We start from the raw sequence: 25,753 nt of genomic DNA on the forward strand, positions 1-25,753 counted from the left end.
AACAGCAGCAAAGTAATCCCGGAATGAACTGAGGAGCTCCCGGCTGGCTTGCAGTGTCAGAGGGGTCCGCACCTGAACACCTCAGCCCCATTCTTCCTTTAAGATTGTCCCCCCCGGGAGGTACCCAAGGAAAGCAGGCAGTTCACAGGAGGACCCCAGAAGCTGTGCCTGCCCAGGCATAGATTTCTCTAAACAACAGCAGAATTCACATGGTCTCCTGGTTAACAACTAACATATTTGTTTGAGGATGCTTAAAAGGAAAACAACTCTGAAATTAGCTAGTGCTACCAAATTCTATAAGAGCTTGGCCATCACTTTGATACAGTGTTGCTTTGTTGTTTTAAAATATTTTAACTTTATTATTTTTTATAATATTATTCCAACAGACTGTTTAAAAGGCAGTGATCACTAATACAGACACACAGGGCTAACAGTCAGCCAGGTTGCTCTCAGGACAAGGCCTGTCAGTGGCCAGGTTGCTGACATGCATGTTGGTAGCTGGTATGCTGCTACCTTCATAGCTTAGGCTGCAAGTGACGAAAAAGACAGGTACCGCTGGCCCATAGAAGCTATTTAATAAATATCATCAAAAATAAAAGGAAAAATAAACCCTCTAGAGGACGTCCACCTTAAGTCAACTGAAAGCAAGCTAGTTTATTCAACCAAAAATCCAGAGAGAAGGAAAACATTAAAACCAAAAAAAAAAAAAAAGAGCAGTTCTTAACACTAGTAGTAAATAAATTTATACAACAATTCAGTCTGTATAATATGATGAAATAAATCTACATCTTTTTCTTATTTTGGTGCTTCTGAATTGTACATACAAACAACAATTACAGGGACTGATTCACAGAGGGTGTAGGCCTAGACATGACATTCTCAAATCTTCATTGGCAATCGGTAAGATTTCACACTGATTGCCCAGCTCTGAATTTCTTTGTAAAAGCTCACAGCCTGGAATAAATGATTTGCCTACAACCTTTTTTTTTTCCCCCCCCTTGGATTTTTTTTCTTTTCTTTTTTTTTTTTATTTTTTATTTCTTTTCTTTTTTTTTTTTTTTTTTTTTTTTTTTTTTTCCTTTTTAAAATTTTTGGTTTTTTTATTTTTATTTTTTTTTAAGCATCAAACAACTAAAGGGAAACAAAATTGACAGTGTGCCCATTTGGACATCAGACTTAGTTTCTTCTGTATCTCCATACTTTATTTTCCCTATATTCCTTAAAATTCTTGGTGTCCTTCATGCCTTTCTTACAGCTATCCAGGTACAATAAAGTCTTCCTCAAATGTACAATATTTCTTACAATATAAGTTATATGCAATGTTCAGCAATTTTTTTTTTCACAGCACTAGAGACCCTGTTAAAAATAGGGAATATGAGTCTGAATGGCTTATTCACAAATGGGACCCGGATTCAGTGGTTGGAACACAGACACTACCCGGAGCTCCTTTTGGAAAAGAAGCAAACATTTTGCTCTCTGCCTTCAAAAAACATAGATCTGTCGCTTTCGGGCTTCATGATACTGCTCCTGCAAAAAACGCAAGTAGAAGGGGCCGTGGGGGGAGGGAGGACTCTTTGCAGACTTGCAGACTCCATGGGCTTGTGGAGCAGGGCTCTCCCCTTTCTACCCCATGGCGGTGACCATGCTGGAAGGGTGGTGAGGTCCAAAGGAGAGGCCAGAGGGTGGGTGCATGGGCGTCGGTGTGGTCAGCATGTGGCTGGAGTGGCTGAATGGGGAGATGTGACTCAGCGATGACATGTGTCTGGACAGGGCGGCCGGGTTGAAGGAGCTGCTCTTGGGGAAGTCCTCCAGCGCGTCATGCACCTTTTTGCACTTTTTGGATTTGCTAGACATCTTCCGGTTTCGGGTCTGGATGCCTTCCTTCTTCATAGTCAGGGGTCTGTTAATCTAAACAAAGATCAATTTTTTTTTTTTTTTTACTTTTTTGCTGCCTTTGAAATGTACAGGCTTTTTGCACAGTAGCACGAGCCCTGCCACTTGGCCCAGGCCAGGGTTGTGTTTCTGTGTTGGTTGTCCCATCCTTATTCCCAGCTGCTCCTTCCTTTTTCCCAGGGTCTAGGGTCTAGGGTACAGGCCTTCTGAGTCAGCTGCCACTGCTTTTAAAGCCCTCGGGCCCCAAGCCCAAGTCAGCTAAGCTCAGCAACATCTGACTCAGGGAAGTTGGCATGTTCGGGGCCCACCTAGTGTATGTCTGACAACTAAAACACAACAGCATGGCCCTCCTCAAAACTTCCCTATGATTTTTCTTTTTTTTTTTTTTTTTTTTTTTTTTTTTTTTTTTTTTTTTTTTTTTTTTTTTTTTTTTTTTTTTTTTAAAGATTTATTTATTATTATGTATACAGTGCTGTCTTTGTATACACCTACATGCCTGAAGAGGGCATCAGATCACATTATAGATGGTTGTGAGCCACCATGTGGGTGCTGGGAATTGAACTCAGGACCTCTGGAAGAGCAGTCAGTGCTCTTAACCTCTGAGCCATCTCTCCAGGCCCTTCCCTATGATTTTTCATGAAGTTAAATTTTGAGGCACTTTTGGGGGCAGGGGGATGACAACGACACAGGCCATTTTGTTTACTTGTTTGATGAATCTACAGAGAGGCGGAGAGAGTCAAGCCTCCTCTGGTGAAATCTATCTTATGGGAAACTAGGTCTCCTGTACCTCCCTGCAAGGTCTGGCTGCCACTCTTCCACCTGGCTTTCCCCCACCCCCCCACCCCCCACCCCAGCGTGACGTGCTGGAAAACCTTACTTTGGAACGTGTGTGTTCTGAAACTTTTTCAGGGAGGAAAGTTCTGGGGATGGCAGCCAGGGCCTCACCCTGCTAGGAGCTACATGCATAGCCCAGCACCCTGTGCGAAAGCAGTGTGCTCTTTCAAACAAGAACCCTGTGCCCACAGCACACAACAGCAGCCACAGTGGGGCTTGAAAGCTGTCGCTTTCTCCCAGCCTGCCTCAGCACTTGGAACTGCACAAGCAGCTAGTAACAGGTGAGAGGACCCAAAGTCCTTTAGTGGCATGTGAGAACACTCATGGCCAAAACTAAAAACCAAGGACACATCAGGTAAAGATGCAAAGCCTGCTTTGAAGATCACTAGGAATTGCAGGCAAGACCCTCACTGATTGGGGCGCGGGGGTGGGGGTGTGGGAGGTATGGGAGCGATGGAGGGTGGGACAGAGAACTAGCCTTTGACACTTAAACATCCTTTTGGTTCATGGCTAAGCATCTTCCTAAGTGGCCTAGGCAACAAGCAGTTGTAATCCTCCTGCCTCAGACAACAGAGTAGCTAAGATTATGGGTACATGCCATCCTATGAGGTCTTTTTCTTTTCTTTTCTTTTTTTTTTTTTTTGAAGACAGGGTTTCTCCATGTAGCCTTGGGTGTCCTAGAGTCACTTTGTAGACCAGGCTGGCCTCGAACTCACAGCGATCCACCAGCGTGTGCCTCCAAAATGCTGGGATTAAAGGCGTGTGCCTGGCCTAAGCATCCTTTTTAAACGCATATACTTTGGGGACCCAGAATCAAGGATGGGGCTTTACAAAGCTAATAGAGCTTCTCTTCAGAAAGAGCCAGGGAAGTCAATGTCATCAGCACATATCTGCTACAAAGAATCGACCGCACATGAGAATCTTGAGGAGAGGCAACAGGGCCCAGTCCTGCCTTCCACCCTGAGGGTAAACGGCCCCAGACCCCAGGCTTCTCAAACAATAAACAGGCTGCCTTGGCTCCAGTGTTCATGTCTCTGCTTCTGAGGCCAGAAAATGACAGTTAAGGAAGAAAAGATCCAAACAGCCAAGAAGGACCACGTTTATGGGTGCAGGTAAGTACATGGCTTCCTGGTGCTTGCAGAGGTCACCCAAAAGAGACACAGAGCCCCACATTGGGACCTCAGACCTTATTTACCCCTGTGACAGGAAGACAGAGCGAGTAGAAGCAAAAGAGCCAAAGTTAGTGCCAGAAAAATGTTTCAGGGCTCCTTGTTCAGGTTGTCAGGGAGATAAAGACGCCGCCCACAGAGATGACAGGTATCCACTCCCACATTAGACCTTCCCTAAGATAATGTCTAGATACACCACTGTGTGCACCAGTCCCTAGGTGCACACAGCCAGATATCGAAATATAATATCTGGTTACACCAATAACTACACGGCCACAGATAGCTAGTCACAACACACCTAGATACACTGATGCAGAGATAGGCAACCCTCTAAACACTCAGATAAGAGGAGCCCGTGCCATACGTGTGCAGGCATGGCATGGGCAGAAGAAATAACACGCCAAGAAAATGGTCGCAGATTGTTATCTTATTGTTAAATACACCTAAGTTGCCTCCTTTGATGAATCTGCACTAAGCCAAAAGGCAGCAGAAGAGGGGGAAATGCACACATGAGAATGAGAAAATCCTCCTCTCCCCTCGCCTTAGGCTTATAACAGTAGCATTTGGGGGCCAAAGCAGGGGAACTGCCGGGTCCAGGAAGTAGTGGGAGAGGGATGAGGAACAGAAAAAGTCAATAGGTTAAGCAAGTGCAACTCGGTGCTATAGCATTTGTCTCACACACATAAAGCTCTGTGTTCTATGCCTGGTACCACGGGGGAAGAAATCATTATCATTCAAAACTATGCACACATGAATTTGTATGAGAAACCGGCTTCATCACAACTCAACACTACTATTCAAAGAAGTTCTAGGTAGCCAGGTACAGCCATGAAGGTGGGAAAGAAGTACACACACACTACAGTCCGTGGAGACTGTGCTGCACTGTAAGGTCAGACTGTTTTTCCAAGTCTCCTGTCACCCCTGATGGCTCTCAATGTCCGGGGAAGGTCTCTGGCACCCTGCAATCAGCCCTGACTTTGCTAGCTATGCTGCCTCGCACACACTATGTATATGGCTTTCCTAGCACAACTAAAATAGAGAGTCGCTGCCCTGTCCACATCGCAGGGCTTTCTGAGGCTCACATGTCATCCTGTAGAACAGACATTCTTAGAGAGTTGGAAATTGTAGCTCAGGGACAAACCACATAGGCTATAGGGCTGCATGGAGAGGTAATACATGCTAATATCCCAATCCTACCAGATTTTAATCACAAATCTTTCTAACTGCTCTGCTTTTGCTCCATATTTGAAAGCAAGTGTACCATAGCCCCAAGGGGGCATTGGATGGGGGGGAGAACAGCAGATCCTTAGGAAGTCTCTAGTTTCCTTATACTGGGCAATACAGAATGGGACCATGTCAACAGCTGTGAGTTTAGGCTCCCATGGAATCTCAGAAACATTATGTGAGAGAGAGAGAGAGAGAGAGAGAGAGAGAGAGAGAGAGAGAGAGAGAGAGAGAGCACACAAGCGCAAGCGCAAGGGGGGCGGGGCTTCCTCTTTAATTCCCAGGTATTCCTGGGGTAAAGTTAGTTACTGCCAGAATAGCCACAAGCAAAAGTTTATGCTTCTTCCTCATTCCTCCCAGACTCTGCCAAAGGCAAGAAGACTTCAGGAGAATCAGGTAAAGTTGAGGAACATAAGAGAGGTGACATTCTCCCCCACGCCCCTTGGGAATAACCATACATTTGAGGCCGTCATCTGCTACATAGTGAGTTCAAAGCCGCCTAGACAATATGAGACCCCATTAAAAAAAAAAAAAAAAAAAAAAGGTGAGGATAGATCGGGCTAGACTCTGGTGACTGGCAGTTCATTTGCTCACGATATGTGGAAGGAGGAAGTTATCATTTTTTCCCCCTACCGTTCCAGCCTCACTCTTTCCCTCCGCTGTTTACATGTGAAAACCCGTTGGGACAGAGACAGTCAATGAAATTTCAGCTCATGTCTGTCACACAGGGGATCACTTGACGTTCACAGCATAGGGACAGCCATCAGTAACCAAATCCAGAAATAGACAGCAGCACAACATTTCCCTTTCTCCTGCAAGGGAGGTGCTCCCTCCTACCCTCACCCCCCCCCCACCTCCCACCACCCCAACCCCCACCCCACAAAAAGGAATATCAAAGCAGAATTGGTGATTTCTTGCTTTGTTTTGTTTTCTGGCATAGTGTCTCTTTATGTAGCCCTGGATGTGTGACTATTCGCTATGTAGACCAGGCTGGCCCAGAACTGCCAACAGTCTACCTTCATCTGTCTTTCAAGCACTGGGATTAAAGGCCATGTGCCACCTGACCTGGCTTTAGAACTGATGATTTTTTTTTTTTCCTGTTTTCCAAGATGTTTTCCCCCTTAAAACCTATACAAATCCACGATATTTATCAGGTTTTAAGCTCACATAAAAGCTATCCAGAACGTGTTAAATCAGTAGGTAGCTGTATTCTTCTCCATTTTTGTTGTTCTTGTTGTTTTTGAGGCAGGACCTTGCTCTGTAGCCTTAGTTGGCCCTGTTCTAGCTGTGCAGGCCCTGCTGGCCTACAACTCAGGGTAGTCATCCTGCCTTGGCTCTCTAAGTGCCAGGACTGTGGTTATGCTATAGCCACAGGGAACCTGGTTCCTTCTCTGTCTCTAATCCTTTCCATCTCCGCAAAGATATTTTCAGAACTACATTCTGCCACATGTAGCAACACTCATCTGTAGTCCTGGCGTGCCGGAAGCTGCAACAGGAGGCTCAGAAGGAGTTCAAGGCTAGCCCCATCTACATGTAGAGTTCAAAGCTAGCCCAGGGTATGTAAAACAGTTGTCTCAGAGAACCAAGAAACACAAATAATAAACCCAGTCCTACCATGATGGTTATCTGAACAAACTGCTTAGCTCCCAAGAGGATGACCCAGACCCATCAGAAATCCGGATGCTGCTTCAAAGTTCTGGTCAGGATCCCTCCCCACCCCCACCCCAGCTGGGCCCAGCTCCACTTACATTGTGAAGCTTGTAGTACAGTCCACAGGCATTACAGACAGGGTCCCCGTTAGCGTTCCTCCTCCAGAGGGTGGTGGTGGTGGTCTGACAGTTTGCACAGGATGTCCCTGCTCTCCTGGCTGCCGACTGGAGACAGGGAGAGAGGATAAAATTGAAACAAATAGTAGATTCATTGGCAAAGCTACTGAGACAGGCTTGGATGGGGGGAAAAAAAAAGACATTGAAATCAAAACTAGCAAGTGGCCCACATGAAAGTCATAAAGATGCCAGATCATCCTTAAGAAGAAAGATACAGCCAATCCGGTGTCTAGGAGTCGGTTGGACCTCAGCAGGCAAATGCCGAACTTGCTGTCTCCCCAAACAGGACTGGAGAGAGGCAGGACACCAAGGCCATCTCCTCGGGAACGTTACCCACTCCCCCCCATCCCCATGAAGTGTACCATCAAGTTCATCTTTAAGAGTGACAACTTCCCATTAGCCAGGCTAATTTTGGTCCCAAGCTCCTAGTCGGTCCCACTCATCACTCGCAGGCCCGTAAGAGTTCTTTTACAAGAAATGCAATCAAAACTGTTGCTCTCTACCTCGCTACTGGCTTCCAGGGACACTAAGAGCAAGAGAAAAGTGATGCTGAGCTAAGAAACCACTTGTTAGACCCCCAAATTAAGAAATGTTGAATTAGCTGGCATGGTTGGTGGTGCTTGCCTGGGATTCCTGAACTCTGAGGCTGGGGCAGGAGGATTACTGCCAGCTGGGGCTACATAATGGAAGAGGGGAGCGAATGAAAACACGATAAGCTAATACAGATGTCCCGACAGCCTGATGAAATACAGTCCTTTGTATGCTAAGCTAAAATAATGAATTATATGTAAATGTATAAATACAGATATTCTGAAGACTATATCTCAAGCACACACATACACCATACACATGTACACATACACACACATGTACACATAAAATAAAAAGAAAATGGATCTGTCGCTTCTAAAAAATACACCCCTCTTTCTTGTCCTAAAAAGAAAATGCTAACTCAAAAATGAGTCTGGACTTGGGAGGCAGAGGCAGGTGACTCTCTGTGAGTTTGAGGCCATCCTGGTCCACAAAGCAAGTCCAGGACAGCAAAGGCTACACAGAGAAACCCTGTCTCCAAAAAAAAAAAAAGTACTTTGGATTCTGAGCTCCAAATTAATTGTAAAGAAAAGAACAGAAGGCAAAGCATCCAGTTGCATCAAGAAAGTTCTGAGCACTCAGGAGGCAGAGGCAGGCAGATCGTTGTGAGTTCGAGGCCAGCCTGGTCTACAAAGTGAGTCCAGTACAGCCAGGGCTACACAGAGAGACTCTGTCTTCAACCGCCCCCAAAAAATATTTATTGTAAGGAAGTTCTGGGATGGAAGATGGAGACTGGGCTCAGTGTAAGGGGTGTCTAACAGTTTCAAAAGGCCTGCGCTGGCTTCACAGTGCACCCCAAAAGAAAGGCAAGTAGGGGAAGGAAGGAAGGAAGAAAGGAAGAGAGGGAGGAAGGAAGGAAGGAAGGAGGTGGGGAGAAAAAAATAGAAGGCAAGAAGAATGAGAAAAAATAGATTCTGGTGTGATTTTAATAACATGAAACTAAAGACTACAATGCCCCCCCCCCCCCTTATTCTCTATCAATAGTGCATTGAGCACAAAGTTGCAGCAAAAGCTCAAAGGCCTGTCTGGAAACCCAGTGGTGATTTTGAATTCAGCAGACATATTCCCTTCCTTTCAAAGCCCCTAGGTTGTCCCGCAGATCTGCTCCCATGGGCTTTGAACAGCCAAACGCAAACTTTTTTTTTTTTAACTGATTCTTTTTGAGCTTGTAAGGAAGTGGAATTAAAAGCAGCCCCTCTCTCTCTATCACTGTGGAGAGGCTGCTGCTTTCCTGCTATTTTGGAAATAAGTCAGTAAGACCCAAGAGTGCGGATGCTGGTTCTGGAGCCTTTGGCCACCTGCCCTTGTGAAATGTGATCGTTTAATATGATTTCCCTCCTGTGCCCTCTGGAAGAAAGTTCTACTGAAAACCAATGCCTAATGGTTTGTGACAATTACGTTACACATGATTATTATCACCTTCCGATGGTATTTCAGAAGAAATAGGGAAAGCCCAACAGTGTCCACTCAGCGTCCACCAGTTTTCCCAGGTCAATAATCTTAAATGTATAATGAAAATATATAAAGCCAACTGATCCAATGAGTGCTCTGAAGAAAGAATTCCGTGTGTGTGTATGTGTGTGTATATATATATATATATACATATATATATATATATACATATGTATATATATATATATATTTCTTTGCAGTACATTGTAAATACCATACATACATACGCATGTGTGTCAGATACATCTCTAGTAAGACAGAGTTTGTGCAGACTTTCAGGATTGCGCAGAACCACACTGCTGGGCTCAGTGACAGGACATCAGTAAGTACTTAAAGTAGACGAGCCACTCAGCCTTTTCTTCTTCTAAGACATATGAGAATTCTGGAATACTAGCAGCAGGGAAAGCTATAGATCTGGCCACTGGTCGTCTCTTCTATGTCAGTGTTTGCTATGTATCTCATCGGAGAAGCTAGCTACATTATGGGCTGAGTGGTTATCAGTAGATCTGCAAATATGTGAAACAAAACAACCAAGCTAGAAAGACAGAGCTGAAGTGAAGGGGCAGGACACGTACGAAAGCAGAAAACGTGGCTTAGGTGTTCTTAGCACGCATGAGCCTAGACTTCTATATCCCAGCACAAAGGTAGAAAGAGAAAGGAAAAGAAAACAAAGGATTCTAGATGTTTGGAAGTAGAATACGTCTAAACAGGGAGGGAGAAAAATCTGGTGTGATGGCTCAGCCGGCAAGCCTGATAATGTGAGTTCAATCCCCAGCACTAACTCACATGGTAGGAGAGAACCGATTCTTCCTGCAAGTTATCCTCTACACACACACACACACACACACACACACACACACACACACACACACACATCATAGCATGCACCACACACACACACACACACACACCGTAGCATGCACCATACCTACACACACGATAGCATGCACTACACACTCATACACACAAATAAACATTAAAAGGGAGAAACCTATGTGTCTCTGTGTGACATATAAATTGTAATGGAATTGAAAATAGCAATACCTCCCCCAGGAGGGGAGATGATTATGATAGGCAGCTTCCATTGTGACAGCCTATGAACACTAAAACTAAAAGCAATTATTACTCAAGTGTTCCACAGATTTCCTAGGAAAGGTGAGTGGAGGCAAACCCATATAAAACAGAAGTTGAGCCCTCCCCTGTGGTCTCTCTACAAACAGATAAATTCTTCTTCGTCCATCAGAAAACTGACACTTTTCAGAACTTTTAAAACCTATTTGTCTTTATTTTAAAATTAAAAACTGTAACTGTACTTCTTATTTCAACAAGAAGTTTTTGTTGTTGTTGTTGTTGGGTTTTGGGGTTTTTGTTTTTGTTTTTGTTTTTTTTTTTTGGTTTGTTTTCGTTGTTGTTTTTTGGGGTTTTGCTCTTTTAGTTTTTGGTGTTTTACTTGGGCTGGCTTCTGAGTGATTCAGGGCATTCTTTTGCGGTGGGATCACACTCATTCTGAGCTAACACCTCCAGCCGTTTTTTTTTTTTTTTTTTTTTTTTTTTTTTTTTTTTAATGCTTCTTGTTCTGATCCGTCTAAGCATCTTGATGTTTAAGTTGGGGAAGCTGAGTTGTTGTTTATGAGTTATCTCTAGCACTCAGATATCCGGCAGCTTTTTCCTAGGAAGTTGGCTTTGCACATAAGAGAAAGGGAGAAAAACAAAAAACAAAAAACTAAACTGCATGGGGTGGGGGATTGAGACAGTTAGAGAAAAGGGCAAAGATCAGATAGAAGGAGGCCTAGAGATCTAAGATTGAAAATAAATAAATAAATAAATAAATAAATAAATAAATAAATAAATAAATAAAGTCACATGGGTACTTCCAGCCCTGGAGAGCTTTCCTTTTTCTAGAGAGGATGTGAGAGGTGTTAAACTGTGCCGCTGCCTGACAGGGAAGACAAATAATGCTTTACAGGAGTGGCCGGGTCTCATCTGTGCAGTTTTTGCTCTATTTTCCCCCTAAGAATCTGCATGGGGAAATTCCTCCCCTGAGCTCAGTGAGGTCAGCATTTTGATCTTGCCTGTGGGTGGATGCCCCCTGCCAGCTCCTCTTATTGTCTCTGTTATATACATTCAGCACTGTTCGATCCTGGCCAAGGTTCCAGAGACAAGTTTACAAATAAACGCCTCCTGTTTGCTTTCTTTATAAATGCTCAGTGGTTCCAGGTTGGATAATTATTCCTAATAATCAAAAAGCTCAAAAAAAAAAAAAAATAAGCATGCTATCACCCTTTGGATAGTGCTTCAAAGAAAATAAAGCCCAAGGCTAGCTGAGACCAACAGTCAAGACAGGGATCACCCACGTAAAATCCTCAATGCATCCGACCAAGAAGCAGAGAAATAAGAGGAGCTGATTCTGAAATTCAGTTAATTCATTATCAATGCCATGGCCCAGGCTGGCTTCAAACTCAATATGTGACTGAGGGGGCCTTGAACTCCACCTGATCTTGTGGCTCAACCTCCTAAATTCTGGGCTTACAAAAGTGCACTACCACACCGTTAAGCCCAATCAATCTTAGAGTGTTAATACGAGAGGTTCAACCACAGTCCTAGATCTGTGACTTCTTCCTCCGAGCCTTCTACTACTTCCAAAGTATGTTCTAAATGGTTACTAGAATATTTTATTCCCACACTAGATCTCTGTCTGTAACACAGCAACTATTGACACAGTTGTACTTAAAAGACGGCGACGACGACAACAACAATAATAAGTTTTTTCAGGATCCAATTTGAAAAAATAAAAGGGAAAAAAAAGGAATGAAGGGGTTGGGAGAGAGAAAAAGTGAAAACAAGGAAAAGGAAGAAAAACAAAGGAGAGAAAACTGTCCTGCCAATTTCCTGCAGAAATCCATCATTCCCAGAGACAGCATGAAAAACACAAAATGGTTACATGAGTTCAGTCCTTCCAAAAACTTACCAGCCTCCTCTTGGGCTTGATAAGGGGCCGGTTCTGTCCATTCATTTTATGGTAGAGTCCGCAGGCATTACAAAGATAGTGCCCGGTACCATCTCGCCGCCACAGTGGGGTAGAGGTTGCCCCGCAGTTCACACACTCCCTGCCTTCTGGAAACAAGATCACAGATAAGTCACTTATGGAAGGAAAGCATACAAAAAGGAAGTAACATTTAACATTATGACAGTGGGTCTCTGTGAGATCCCTCTGTGAAGAGAGAAAGGCATTTGTTGCCAAACCTGAATTCCATCCTTGAAACCCGCATGGTGGTAGGAAAGACCCAACCTCCAGAAGTTGTGTTCCATCTTCCATATATGCTCAAGTGTGCATGTGCACACACACACACACACACACACACACACACACACACACACACACACACACACACAAAATGAAATTAGAAGGGAAAATAAAACCAAAAACATTTCCAAGCACTTTGGGTAGGGGAAACAGTTCCACCTCACCTCCAAAGTGCTCCAAAGTTACGACCCTTTGTGTGCGACGTACATAACTATTCCCTGTTACAAACAGACTGTGGGTGTGTAAAGTGTAGCTGAACCTTGATTTTGATATGTTCCACTTGGTGAGAAAGATAGAGCCCGAAAGAATAAAGAGGATGAATGAACCTGAAAACATTTCCCTAAGGACATGCTGAGTCCAGCACAGTCAGTGGCCAGCAAGGGTAACCCAGTTAGTCATCAGGCCCTTCTATATAGATTGACTCAATAACAAAGATTGGGAAGGGGAGAGAGGAAAGATTAATCAATGGCTAGGTAGATAAACAGATAATAGATGGATGTATAGATTGGTCAATTGCCTGATTGACTTGAGTAGCTAGAACTTTTTTTTTTTTTTTTTTTTTACTTCCAATAAAACTGTAAATGCCCCTAGGTGCAAAGTCATCCATTAAGACCCAGCAGGACTGATTCATCCCCTCACAGTCACAGCCTCCCCTTCAAAAGAGGCCAGCATTTCCCAGGTTCCCAACTGCTATTGGAGGGTTTGAGGTTACACTCTGGCCCCAGCCTAGCCAGCCAAGGGCTGATAGGAGCAAACCAGGGCACAAGCCTTCAAGCAGGAGATCTGCAAGAGGGGAAAGCCAGGAGAGAAAAGGACAGGAGGGACAGGATGAATGCAGCTCACACAGATGGGGAGAAAGCAAGTCAGCCAAGGAGGGGAAGACGTTGGTCCCCTCATCAGCCAAAATCAACTACAGCTTCTCTTTTCCCAAGACCACAAATAAGCAAACAGAAAGCCAGCCCCTCCAGGTGTGTTCATTCCCAGAACCAGGGACCCACTCCAGAAAGTTCCTCAGTACAAATGGGTCCTAGGAAGGAAACTGCCTGAGGAGACTTCCTTGCAACTTCTGAATAGGGGAAAGATCCTTTCTAGAAGAATCTCCTCCACTTTGGGGAGTGTGGAGAAGTACTCTAGAATGCATGGTTCCTCAAGCCAAGGAGGAAGCAGCTGAGAGCCCAGTTGCCTACTGGAGCAAGCAGCTCAACTCCAGGTGGTCCACACAAGGGTGAGCAAGGTACTGAGAGGGAAACAGACGGGGCAGAGGAAGTAAAGGGAAACAGCCTTAATGGTTTCTCTGAGGAGACTAAAGCTATCGGAACATTTGCCCCCAGCATGGACAAGGGGCTGGCCTTCATCCCCAACACTTAAAGGATGATGGAGCCCTTTGTCTGGAGAGGTTAATCAATGACAAACAAAGACAAGAAAGAGACTCCAGAAGATCCACTGGGAAGGCTGTCTTTCCAGAAGAGGAACAAAATCTACCCTGGTAGACAGAAGACCTGAGGATTTTTTGAAAGCCCCACATCAAACCTGAAGGGCCTGTCACCTTCTCCAGGGACCATTCTAAAAAGTTATTGCCACAATTCAACTCTGACCCTCTCTAGCAAGTGGACAGACAACCATGAAAAATATTATCACCTTCACCTTTACCATACTCAGGGACCATGTGTAAACTTGCTTTTTCAAAAATGATTTAAGCAGAGAACGTATGTTCCCCCCCCCCCCATCCAGATTACAAAAAGGCTCCTCAGCCTGGGTGTGCAGAGAACTCTCCCTTGGTGTCCTAGAGCCCCTGGGATATAAAACCTTACACATACAGCCAAGGGCACTTTCCTAGGGACTAGGTTAACTTTTGCTAGTTCCCCTCAAAGCTTCTGGGATGCCTCATGCTCAGACAAACTTTCATGTTGGGTCAAACTCTGATGGGTATAGGCCGTGGATGTGGGGAAGCTGAAGGAATGAGCTGCTGAGGGGGTACCAGGGATTGCAGCTTTGGCTTCCCAAATGTCTGCTGCATCCACAGCAAGCATGCTGGGAAATAGCAGCATGGGCCATGGCCCAACCAAAGCCTGCTCTTCATCCTGTGTGCACAGGAGCCACTTAGGTCCCCTTCCCTGCATAAGCACAGGGCAGAAAGGCACAGCGAAGCTTGCTGGCTTCATGCTCCCTGCACCAGGCCCTGAGCAGCATGAATGCCTAGGCACTAGGCGGCTGGCTGGCTAGCGGGTGAGGCGGAGCTGCTGGGGGGGGATCTCCCAGCCTGTGGCCAGGCTGATTTCCCTTCCTTTGTCAGGCAGGAGGGAGGAAGGCAGCTTCCTTTTCAGAGGGCCCTTGAAAGCGGAGAACAACGATGGTTGCTCTCAGGCAGAGAGCCCCGAGAGCAATTTTCTGTCTTGATTCACTCCACAAGTTTTCGACTGCCCTGCGTGGGCTTTCTCCTTTTCGTTTCTCCTTGACTCTACTGTGAGTTCAGCACACAGGCAATTTTCCTAATGGAGGGCACTACTCTCCTGCTTTCTGTCTTCCTCTTTCCTCTCCTCTGTCTGCTATGAGCTGCCAGGCAGACACCTCTCTTAGGTGACAAGAACCACAGAGCTGTGAGGCCTCTTGACATTCAACAGCCATTTTCAAATGCCCCTTGGGCTTCGGACTGAAACCCTGAAACTGGGGTGTGTAGAAGCAAAGGGAGAGAAATTTTTCTCAGGAGGATGGAAAGAGATACCCACATCCAAAGTGATCAGGGAAACTGGAAAGAAAAAAAAATTGCCCTGGGGTTGGGGGGGGGGGGGTATAAGGGCAACGGTATCAGCTTTGTCTTTTGTTCACAAAGATAGATCCCAGACAAAAAGCAAAGACATCAAGAAAGCAAGGTAGGCCCTGACCACAGCTTTCTCTGAAACAACAGTCCTGCCTGCCACCTCTATCCTGTTTCCTCCTGTAAATGCATCTGCGAAGAGGAAACAGAAAGAAAGGAGGAATTCGGGTGAAGAGAGAAAGGGAGGGAAGGGAAAGGAGCTAAACCTAAGAGAATCCTCCCTACTAGAATTCTGACAAGTCCACCCTCTACATACCAAAGGTTTCTAGAACCATCCCTCTCTACTCCAAAAGTCCCAGGTCCTTTGCGGACCAGGTATGCCACTTTTGGTTTTTATGACTGTGAGAAAGGAGTAAAAAAGAGGAAGTAAAAATCCAAATTATAATGATTCTCCTCCTTCTTCACCAAAATAATAATAAGCAAACAAATAAATGAAGTATATGCATAGGTATTCCTGGTCCTGGTTTAGAAGAGGCCACCCCATCCCACTTCACAAACTCAAGGAAAGAGATGAGAGAAAGAAACAGAGCAAACCAAGGACAAAAAGTATGCAAACTCAAGGAAGTGGAAAAGAAGTGTGCATGCAAGGGCAAAACAAGAAGACTCTTCTGGAAAGTCAAGTCCCGCTCCCCCTCACAGCCACCACATCAGGGCTCTTCCTTGACCTCAGAGCCCCACCAGTATAGAGATGTTTTGTTTTGCTTTTAAACCCCATTGCAACCTCAAAACACACAGACTTGGTTCCTTGATCTTAACTCTCTGGCAGAATGTCAGGAGGCAACCAGCACCGTGAAGCTTTCTCCAGCCCAGCATCTTCACTCCTCACAAGCCCAATTCTTGCGTTGGCACCTTTAGCAGACCACATTACTCCCTCGGCTCTCCTTTCCTCTAGCTTTCTTTTTGACTTTACCAACAAGGCTACCTCCTTCTCCCTCCTGCCTACTTTCATGTACTGAACATGCAGGTCTGAGTTTTTCTGTCAGCCTAACCGCATCCGGACTCTATTAAAGTTCCTGGCTCAGGATAAACAATGCAACTGTCGCGTGCAGCCGGCTGAAAATAATTGGATTAGCTAAAACATATCAACTAAATAGAGACAGTCCTGCTCAGGCAGTCAGACTGAATGTCACCCTGGAAAGAAAGAAAGGAAGAAAGAAAAAAAGAAAGAAAGAAACCCCTGAAAACCGATCTGGTCACTGGGCTCCCACCACCCTCCCTCTGAAGTCTTCCAAACCTAAGCCTGCCCTGAACACTGCCGACCTAGCCCTTCAAAGACAACAGATTATTTTGTAACCATTGCTTTTTTTTTTTTTTTTAATGCGATCTGTGTAGCTGGGGTGGCCTACTCTGAAATGAACACACCTTAGAAGATAGAACCATCCTCACAAAATCCCTTCTAAAAATACACTTCAGTCTGATACAATCTCTTTTGGCTAAAATGTTTCCAATTGCCACAGATTGAGGATGAATTTGTCTTATTTCTAAAGCAAAGAAAAATTGTGCCTGTGTATGTTTCTCCAGCAATGACCTCGATAGACTAAATCTCTCAATGTGCTAGGAAACATCAGCTGCTTTTGAGGGAAAGGGGCAAAAAAAAAAAAAAAAGCAGAAGTGTACACCTGCAGAATCATTTTCAGCCTTCCTAGCTACCGCACCTGGCTTCCCAGCATCTCCAGGAATTGTCCTAAGTGGGGCCTCTGTCCCCCCAAAGACATTAGGCAGCTGACTAGGCAAGGGACACCGGCATTCCTTCAGCTCCACACCCTCCCAGGGATCCACCTCCTGCCCTCAAGAAGTTCAGCTAAGAGGCCCCTTTCCATGCAAAGCCTGCTTCTTTTACAAAGTGCCTGCCTCCATCCGAAATGACACAGACTGCACACTTTATTTATACATGTCTCTATAAAGGACAGTCCTTGGCTATAGCCCCAGTGACGCTCTGTGAGGGGCGGAAAGAGGAGCAGTCCGACTGACAGAGGCCAAAGGGGTCATAGGAGGGACCTGTGTTTGTTTAGGTTGGAGGAGGTTTCGTTTTAGCTTTAAACACTACAGATTTATTCCCGGGGCCTTCCATTTGGTCTTGGAAACTAAAGGTTATTGGCAGAATCCAGAAGTCCTTCAGCAGACAGGAGGAGAGGGTATTCATTTGTTTTTGTTAGTCTTTTCCCTTTCCCAGTTCACTGGGGTGGGGTGGGGTGGGGGTTGTGCAATTAGATCACACTTCCCCTCTGCAGCCTAGGTCAGTAGGAGTTAAAATACACACACCGCATTCTTTCCAGGCTGGAAGAAAGGAAGAAAGACCTCTGAAGGGTTGGGCAATACCTGGAGTCCTCCCACAGATCCTCACTTTAGAGGGAAGAAAGCCCACTTTTTGCCCTGACCTGGATGCAGTGGAAACAGAAGGGAGCTTAAGAAAGATTGCCAGGGTGGAGGTGGCACTTACCTGTGCTGGATCTTGCCTTGGGCCTGGACTTACATCCGAACCCGGTAGGGGATCCTCCCAGCAGGCTGCTGGGGGGGAAGAGTCCGGCGCTGTACTCGGGCACGTAGGGCGGATAGGTGGTAATGGGGTGGTGGGTTGAGGACGAGGCCCCTCCCAAGGTGGTCATGCTGCCTCTGGAGTGAGATGCCTCCAGCTTCATGCTATCCGGTAGCACCTGATATTTGAGGCACTCTTTCTCATCTTGCCTAGCTGAGCCTGCCGATCCCGGGGTGGACAGCGACGGGTCTGGGGAGACGTCCTTAGGAGGGGTTGGCGGGAAGGTGAAGAGATGCGGACTAGAGTGGCCCGCGGCCAGAGAAGAAGATGAAGCCGGAGGGTAGACCGACAGGGGCCCTGGAGAGCCGTGGTGGATTGACGTCTTGGAGAAGGGGCTGAGGTTCCAGGGCGAGGCGGTGTGGTGGCTGCTCAGGGCTTTGCCGCCATCCAGCCAAGGCAGGGATCCGTGCAGCAGGGGCGGGCGGCATACCTGGCTCCCTGCGACGCCAGCGATGGAGGGGGAAAGAGGAGAAAAGAGAGAGGGCCTCAGTGTGAGCTGCCCTCAGACACACCTGGAGAGTCTCCTCCTGGCGCCCCTAACCTCCCGTGTTGCAAACCTTCAGGCCCGAGGGCATGAGATCTCCAACCTACTCTAATCTCATGGTCCCAGGAGTATCAGGCCCACACAGCTCAAGGTGGAAACAGACCCTGTCCACACCCATCAACCCAAAAAAAAAAAAAAAAAAAAAAAAAAGAACAGCCTGATCCTAATACTCCAGAGGAGTGGCAAGGACATGGAAAAAGGTCCTTTGGCTCATTTGCCCTGTCCAAATACACAGTCTAAACCAAATTCCCCCCCCCCCCCCCCCCCCCCCCGCCTCCTGCCTTGATTTATCGGTTTCTTTCAATGGCCCTGATTCTCCCACTGCAGACTTAATGCCCACCAGGCTGATAAGAGCCAGTGTGAATGAGAAGGCCTGAAGGATGAAGTGGGACCACACCACTCCTCAAGCCTAGGAAGAGGCCCAGCTCCCAACACCTAACCCAACGAAGGCAGGGTGCGTTTGAGAGGTCATTTCAGCAGTACTCAATGCTTGCTTAGAACTGGCAAACCTGCTTCCAAAAGGCCCGAAATGGAAATTTTCATTGCCTAAACCTTTGAAGTTATCCATACCTCAATTCTGAGATTCTTCCCCCTCTCCCCCCACCACCCGCCCCCCCCCCCGCCCCTGTTCTTTCCTCACTCTTCCATTTCTTATAGGAAAATAAAATAAAACAAGCCCTTAGGCCCCTAAGACTTTCCTGTTCACCGGGGCAGTATGTGGATTTTCACCTGAGACACAAAATCCCAGTTTACGTGTTTACTTCAAACCAAGGGTGACTCATATGCAGAGTATGTTTAGCTTTCATTTAAAACACACAATTTTAAAGCATTCATAAGTTATCTGAGTCCATACTTTCTGAGAGGGGAGCCTTTACACTTCAAGCGCAAATCCACACTCTTTATCGATCTTTTCAGTCCAGTATCTGCCTCACCATTTGGCATTCTAGTCAACCATTAAGAACAATACTGAAACTAAAATCTTAAGCGAGAGAGGAAGGGGAGGGGAGTCAAGAGAGAGATGGAGAATTCTCTTGAATGCCAAGGGTTAAGGCTCTTTTTTTTTTTTTTTTAATGCAGGAAGTAGTATAGTAAATAACATTAGGCCTGATCTACCTCCTTTGCACTTAACTGCTAATCTGCACACAACCCAAGCAAAGAGCACCCCATCCGCAGAAACGACTGTTGAAAACCCTGCGGCTGTAAGGCGGAGGATGCTGCTGCTGCCTGAGGGGCTGTGTCACAGGCGCCAAGGCAAGGGGACCGGAGCAGACCTCCGGCTGCTGAGAAAACCTCACACCTTCTTCCCTTCAATTTTTTGCTCCTTTAAGCACCACACACTTACAGCTGGGAAGTGTTAAGAGTTCCCTGTCCCAACCACACGAGGCTCGGTTTCTTTCTTTTTTCTTTTTTAAGCACCTCAGAACTCCCCTAAACTTCTCAAGGTGAATGGTTGGGGGAAGGGTAGTGCAACTGGAAACGCTCCTACTTAAAAAGAAACTTTGATGTACTCTAAATCTTTGAGGAGTCTATAGAAACTACAGTAGGCCAGAGGAGAAAATAGGGCCTGGCAATTAAGCTAAAAGCAAAGACGAAGGAAAAATTCTGTGTAGCCGGGAGTCTACAGCTTAAGGCTTCCTCCGTGCCAAGCACCAGATTCTCTTCCTCAAGGCACCAGTAGGTAGGAAACTTACCTAAAACTCAAATTCACTAGCTTTGGGAAGGAAAGTTTTTTTTTTTTTAATGTAGAAATAAATGCATGTGTTTGGGCCTTTCTGAAAATATAAAAGGAGAAACAAATTGCAAGGCTCTGGCAGAAGATCACTTCACTAGAAAACTAGACTCTGGAAGCCCTTCGGAGGAACCCAATTCCAGGCCCGCCTGGCCGGCACTGCTGCCCGGCCTGAAAGGCTTGGAGCTTGCAGGCACGGCTTGAGACTACCCGGGCTGCAAAATCTACAACCGCATGTGGACCAAGGAAGGCTGTATCTTGGCGCTTGTCACGTAAGAGCCAGGCAAAGACGACACCCGCAAATAGAGGTGCCTGCTGTACTCTTTTAAAAAAAACAAAACACTGTCCCAACGAGCGACACTGCTTCCTCGCCCCATTTCCGGGCCCCAATTTTTTTTAAATGAACTAGTGACATTCTTAGTGGCTTTCGTTTACTCTGGCGGTCTCCCGGACCCAGGATAACAGGCGCGGATCCAGAGGATTCTGGCACCAAGGTGGACTCACCGTGATGAGTCGGAGGGTACCTCTGCACGGTAGCTCTGACCGAGTTTCCGTAGTAGGACGGGACGTGGTTGCCTTGACCATCGATGTTAAAAAGTACGTCCACCTCTTCCGTCAGGGGATACTGAGCCGGGTCCATGTATGAGTGGCCGAGGCCCGGGTGGTGCGTGTCCGGGTGCTGCCCGTTGAGGACCGTGGCGTGGTGGTGGCTCACCCAGCGCGGTTGGTCCGCAGTCACCTCCATGTCCTCGGCTGTGCTCGCGCCCTCTCGCCGGGCCCGGAACCCTCGCGTGTAGAGGGAGGGCTGTCGGCCTGGGAGGTCCGCAGACTTCTGCCGTCGGAGGCCCGGGAGAGGGGTCGTTTAATGGTTTGTTTGTAGTGAAGGGGATTGAAGGGATGAGCAAAAAAGAGGGCTTAGGGAGTAAAGAAAAATCTTTGCGGGATAGTTTAGCAAAAGAAAGAAAAAAGTAAAAAGAGGGAAAAAAGAGGGGACCCCCCTCCCCCAAAAAAATGATAGACACGGCGTAATAAAGGGGCCAAATGCAAAAGGAAAAGAAAGAGAGAGAGAAACAGAGAGGGGACGTTGGAATCCAAGTGTGGCCACACTGCACACCGATTCCTTAAAGCTCAGAGACGGTTGCTCTTTCGATCACCTGCAAGGGAATGAAAGGGAGACCCGGATGAGCAGCAAGTACTTTAACACCTGAAATTCTGTAGGGCGCTAAGTCTCCTCCAGCTCCCCGCAGGGCCGACTCACCCGGGACGTGCACACGCACGCGAAGACCCAGCGGGAGAGGAAGCCAAGCTCCCCCGCACACCTCCAGCAGCCAGGCTCGCAGGAGCCCGGCACTGACTAAGCAATTAAAACTTGGGGACAAGTCCTCCCTGGAGGACACCGGCCCTAGGATCTTTTCAGCCAGTACAAATTCTCAAAAAGAAGAAAGCTGAGCTTTAAGTTTGGGCGAGGAAAAAGTCCCTCCAAGTGGAGGGAGGGATATCAAACTTTAAAAAAAAAAAAAAAGTCACAATACCAACCTGAGTAGCTAGGAGCGTAGAGGAGGAGGAGGAGGAGGCGTGTGACCTGCCCGGTCAGCTTGCGTAGCACTCTGTGTCTCTCTCACTCAGTCTTTCTCTCCCTCTCTCTTTCTCTCTTTCCCTCTCCCTCTCTCGGTATTTTTTTTTTTTTTTTTTTACAGGGAATGCATTCTTTCTGAAACTATCAAGACGGCGCCAGGCAGCTCAGTGTTCGCAGACAGCTGTGGCGCGACGCAACTTAAGGAGGTTCTAGTGTCATCCGCGCCGAGGGGGAGGAGCCTGGCGCTGGCAGGAGGGGACACGATCCCCGGCACAAGGAAACTGCAACCCAAACCCGCTCCAGGACTTCACCCCCACCCCCACCCCACCCTACCCCCCCACCCACCCCCACGCCAGCACACTGCCGCCCCTCCTCCCGCTCCTCCACTGACCGGAAAGGGGCGCCGCCGAGGGCCGCCGAGGGCAGAGGGGCCGCGGGCAGGGTGGGCGAGGCCGGCCGGAGCTTTGGGTGGAGGGGACAGGCAGGAGGGAATTCGCGCTCTGGCCCTTTAAATGTGGCAGAGCCGATTCATTCGGGCTCAGTAGATTATTCCGTACCAGTGAAACTCGGCCACTCCATTCATAAAGCTAATTTCCATAAGCAGACTTCTTTTCCACGCTTTTTTTTTTTAAATGAGCAAACTTGGAAATCGTGATTCAGGGATATTTTTCAGTTTATATCAGTTTGGGAGCTATGTATATGTAAAACTGATCAGAAAGGTTTCATAGCAAAGTTACTGAAGATTTGCCTCCCAAACCAGTTTCCTAGGAAGCTGCTGAATCGCGCAAAGGACCTGGATTTTGATTCGGACCTTTGCGTTATTATTGTTATGGTCTCTCTCCACTTTCTTTCACAAACCTCCCCAGGACGAACAGCGTTAGCTGTTGCAGCTCTCTTTTTCAGATCTAATGGTATAATCGATGTGTGCTTTTGACCTGAGTGACAACGAGATGCATAGAAAGCCGGGTGAGCGAGACCCAGGGTCACTGGTCCCCGAAATACAGTGTGGAACTAACTTGATCTTTGCTTGGGTGGCCTAACTTTTGCCTTCGGAGCCCTACTTTATCCTGTCTTCCACCGAGGAAACGCTCCCCTACACAATCCCTAACCCTAACCTCCGGGGTGGGACCCATCGGCAACTTCCCGGGACTCTGTGGGTCTCTAGGCCCGTGTCTGCTAGGTGGGCAACCGGCTAACTCCGGGTAAACTGCTGCAAGAGGCCCTGTGCAGGGGGCGGGGCTTGAAGAAGGCGGGACCACTATAAGGACCAATCATCGGGCGAGACTATGACCGGGCCGCAGTCGCCCCGCCCCACGAGCTCCAACCTCTGCGGCCCTGTTCGGTCCTTTGAGTCACTGCATCCCCTAGTGGCGTTGAGGTTTCTGCAGCCTGGGTCCGGAAGACACAACCCAGTCGAGCAAGGTCGGGCGGGAAAAGACTTCGGGTGTACCCCTAGGGCAGTGTGCGAGAAGGTGATTCCATTCTGCACTCCAGGGCAGAGAGCTTCGCTTGGAGGGTTACTGGAATTGAAGGCGTCATCCCCTTTTCACTCCTTTACCCCCTAAAGTTTCACACCAATGCAAGACTTGGATTCCCAAGCCCTTTCTAAAATGTTCTAAATAACTCCTGCCCTACTGTGGAGAAAAAGCATCCTTGTCTACCTTGAAGCCGGTGTGGGGTGGGAGTGCGTTCTTTTTAAGGCACAACCCTTGAAGAAAACAATTTATTTTGAAATGAACGGATTTGAATTTGGAGCGTCTCTTGACTCCTCATCTTTTACATCTGCTCCAGGCTGAATTTCTAAATACAAAATATGAAGATATCTTTTTTCATATATATATATAAATCTCCCTCCTGAGTTCATCCTGCATCCCTTCCCCTGGTCTCGCTTTTATGCAGGCAGCTCAGTCTTAGAATATCGATTTTTTTTTACTTTCACTCTTTGACCAACTCATCTCTCCTGGGCCAATCAAGCTGCCAGCATCCCATCCAGCTCACGGCGCTCTCAAAACCTTTTAATTATTTAGTTGCTGTCTTACATTCGCCGGAAACCACTCCATAAACAAGCAGAGAAGACCGCACACACATTTTTGCTAAAAGTCCCGGGATTAAGATTAAGGACGAGAGTTTAGAAAGGTAAATCAAAAGGGGGGGGCAGAAGGTCCCTGTGTCGCTCCTGAGTTGTGTAGGATACAAGTCCGCCTGACCCCAGTTCACAGCTTCGAGGATAACCCCAAGTAAACATAACTCTTTGGTCTTGGGCACCAAGATCTAGAAGTCCAGAAAAAGAGCACGAGAAATCTTTCTCAAGACAAGAAAGAAAGCTGCTGACGCCAAGACGTGTTAATTTATGCGGCTTAGAATCTGGCTTTAAAGACTGAAAAAGAAAATGTTTCTGAAAAAGAAGGCTTTCCTGGTAGGGGCGTCTCTCTAATAAATTCGGTAGTGGGAATGGAGGGTATTATTCGTTTTAATTTAATCACCAGAGTAGCTATGCTGGGTGCAAAGGACACTCCCCACCCTTGGAAAAATAGAACGTCTAGTAGGCCCCTCCTGATCTAAGGTAGTTTGGGGCTGGCAGAGAGGGATAGGGGGCCTAAGGCTGGATGCCCTGGGTAATGGAACCAGCCTGTAGGGGGTATTTAACATGTAATTCCCAGCCGGTCCGCCCCTGTTCCCGGACTGACAGTGGGTAATTGGGAAAGAGGACGTTGCTCTTTTGATGGCCCGCGCCGGCCAGTCTCGCCGACGCCACACTGGGTTTGACGTCACGGACCCGGCCCCAGAGTCAGAAACACAGAGCAGGGGAGGGGGAGGGAAAAAAAAGGAGGGGGATACCGAGGAGGGAGGGCTGAGGTCGGCTCCCGGACCCACCGGGAAGAAGGGGGAAGGGATCTAGTCCGAAGAGGCTGCGGCGCGTGGCCTGAGGCAGAGAGCTGGACTCCAGGGGTCTGGGCTAGGCCAGGCGCCGGTCTGACCCGCCTAGCTTGCAAATGCAGGCCCGGCTTCCTCCTCCCCTAGCGGGTGGCGGGGGAGGGGAGGGGGCTTGAGGCCCGAGGGGAGTAAAGAAAGGTGGTCCAAATCTTCCAGTTGCCAGAGCCTACAAAGCTGATCCGGCCTCGTTAGGGGACGCCTCAATGCACCCTTGAAAGCCTGGGGTGCCACCCTCAGGCACACCAGCCCTCTCTCGGCGTTGCGCATTTCCCCTCTTCCCCGGGAGCGTCTGGCAGAGCGAAGGGAAAGGCAAGAGAAAACCACCGAGGAGGAGGAGAAGGATGCTGCGTTGCTGCCTGGAGCCTTTGGCTCCGGTACGGTAGTTCTTGAGGCTTCCCTCGACAGGGTAAGGGGCTGACGAACGAATGATCTGGATGCATGGGGACCCAGCATCCTGGAGCGGAACAAGCGAGGGCTCAGCTAGAGCCCTCCAAGGACCTCCGACTGTGTGTTGGGTAGCCGGAGCCAATTTGGCCTACCTGAAAACCATAGGCCTTGAGGCTGCTGCTGTAAGCATCAGGTTGAGCAGGGTATGTGTGCCCTCTTGGGGAAAGGGTAAGAAATGGATCTGACTTTCTCTGCTTGGAATAAGCTGGGACACCTCTCAACACACGCGCGCGCGAGCGTGCGAATACACACACACACACACACACACACACACACACACAAACACAAACACATCCAAACACACTTGCCCGTCTTCTGGTCCCTCCCACTCGCCTTCACTGGGACGTTGCGACCCCATCCCTCTGGAAGTAGTCACAGCCTGTTCCCTTCAGAATTTGGAAGCCCAGGTTGCAAAAAGGCCTCGTCATAGGCCACGGACCCAGAAGGTAGAAATCCACTCAGTTAGAGTCACCCACCCGAGCTTGACTCCGAGCGAGGCCAGGCGAGCTCCGCGGGGCCGAGATCCGGAAAGATGCTACCTTGGGGTGGGGGTGGGAGGGTCGGTAAGCGTCGCCCTCCAGAGTGTGACTAGCAAAGCGGAACCTCGGGGGGTTGAGGTACCATAGTTACTAATCCTGGGCAGAGGTAGAAAGCGTGCCTTGGAATACCCATGGCTGTCATTTGAGCGTGTTTACTTAAGGACTTTGCTAGCCCAGCGCAAGCGGAATAGTGGGATTCTCCTAAAGGTAGCAAATATTTGCAAGCTGAAGAAGGAAGAGAAGCGGGGCCATACTGCCTTGTCCCTCCCCTAACCCCCCCTCCCGGAGCCACGGCGCCTGCCTGGGCGGACCTGATGGCGCGGGTACCGACTGAAGTGAA

The 25,753-nt window shown here is 47.6% G+C and overlaps 1 protein-coding gene across 2 annotated transcripts; it reads right to left on the reverse strand.

Moving 5' to 3' along the window:
• Positions 1-1,072: 1,072 nt before the first annotated feature.
• Positions 1,073-21,750, reverse strand: Gata3 (GATA binding protein 3). Of its 2 annotated transcripts, none has more exons than XM_051151386.1 (6): positions 21,454-21,750; positions 20,422-21,071; positions 17,549-18,082; positions 11,958-12,100; positions 6,869-6,994; positions 1,073-1,908 (listed from the first exon to the last, which is right to left on the reverse strand). In XM_051151386.1, the coding sequence occupies exons 2-6, from the start codon at positions 20,660-20,662 to the stop codon at positions 1,624-1,626; spliced, it is 1,329 nt and encodes a 442-aa protein (XP_051007343.1). In that variant the 5' UTR covers positions 20,663-21,071; positions 21,454-21,750; the 3' UTR covers positions 1,073-1,623. The 2 variants fall into 2 exon arrangements, with proteins under 2 accessions (XP_051007343.1, XP_051007342.1); XM_051151385.1 differs by having other exon boundaries at positions 11,958-12,103; positions 21,454-21,749.
• Positions 21,751-25,753: the final 4,003 nt, after the last annotated feature.

The sequence above is a fragment of the Acomys russatus genome, chromosome 9, assembly GCF_903995435.1.
Source record: "Acomys russatus chromosome 9, mAcoRus1.1, whole genome shotgun sequence".
NCBI classification, from domain to species: domain Eukaryota; kingdom Metazoa; phylum Chordata; class Mammalia; order Rodentia; family Muridae; genus Acomys; species Acomys russatus.

Coding starts and splice junctions, on each gene's coding strand:
- Gata3 (XM_051151385.1), bottom strand. CDS start 20,662: ATGGAGGTGACTGCGGACCAACCGCGCTGGGTGAGCCACCACCACGCC. Junction 6,995..11,957: donor TCAAGCCCAAGAGGAGGCTG/GTAAGTTTTTGG, acceptor CCCTGTCTCCAG/TCGGCAGCCAGGAGAGCAGG. Junction 1,909..6,868: donor TGTACTACAAGCTTCACAAT/GTAAGTGGAGCT, acceptor ATCTTTGTTTAG/ATTAACAGACCCCTGACTAT.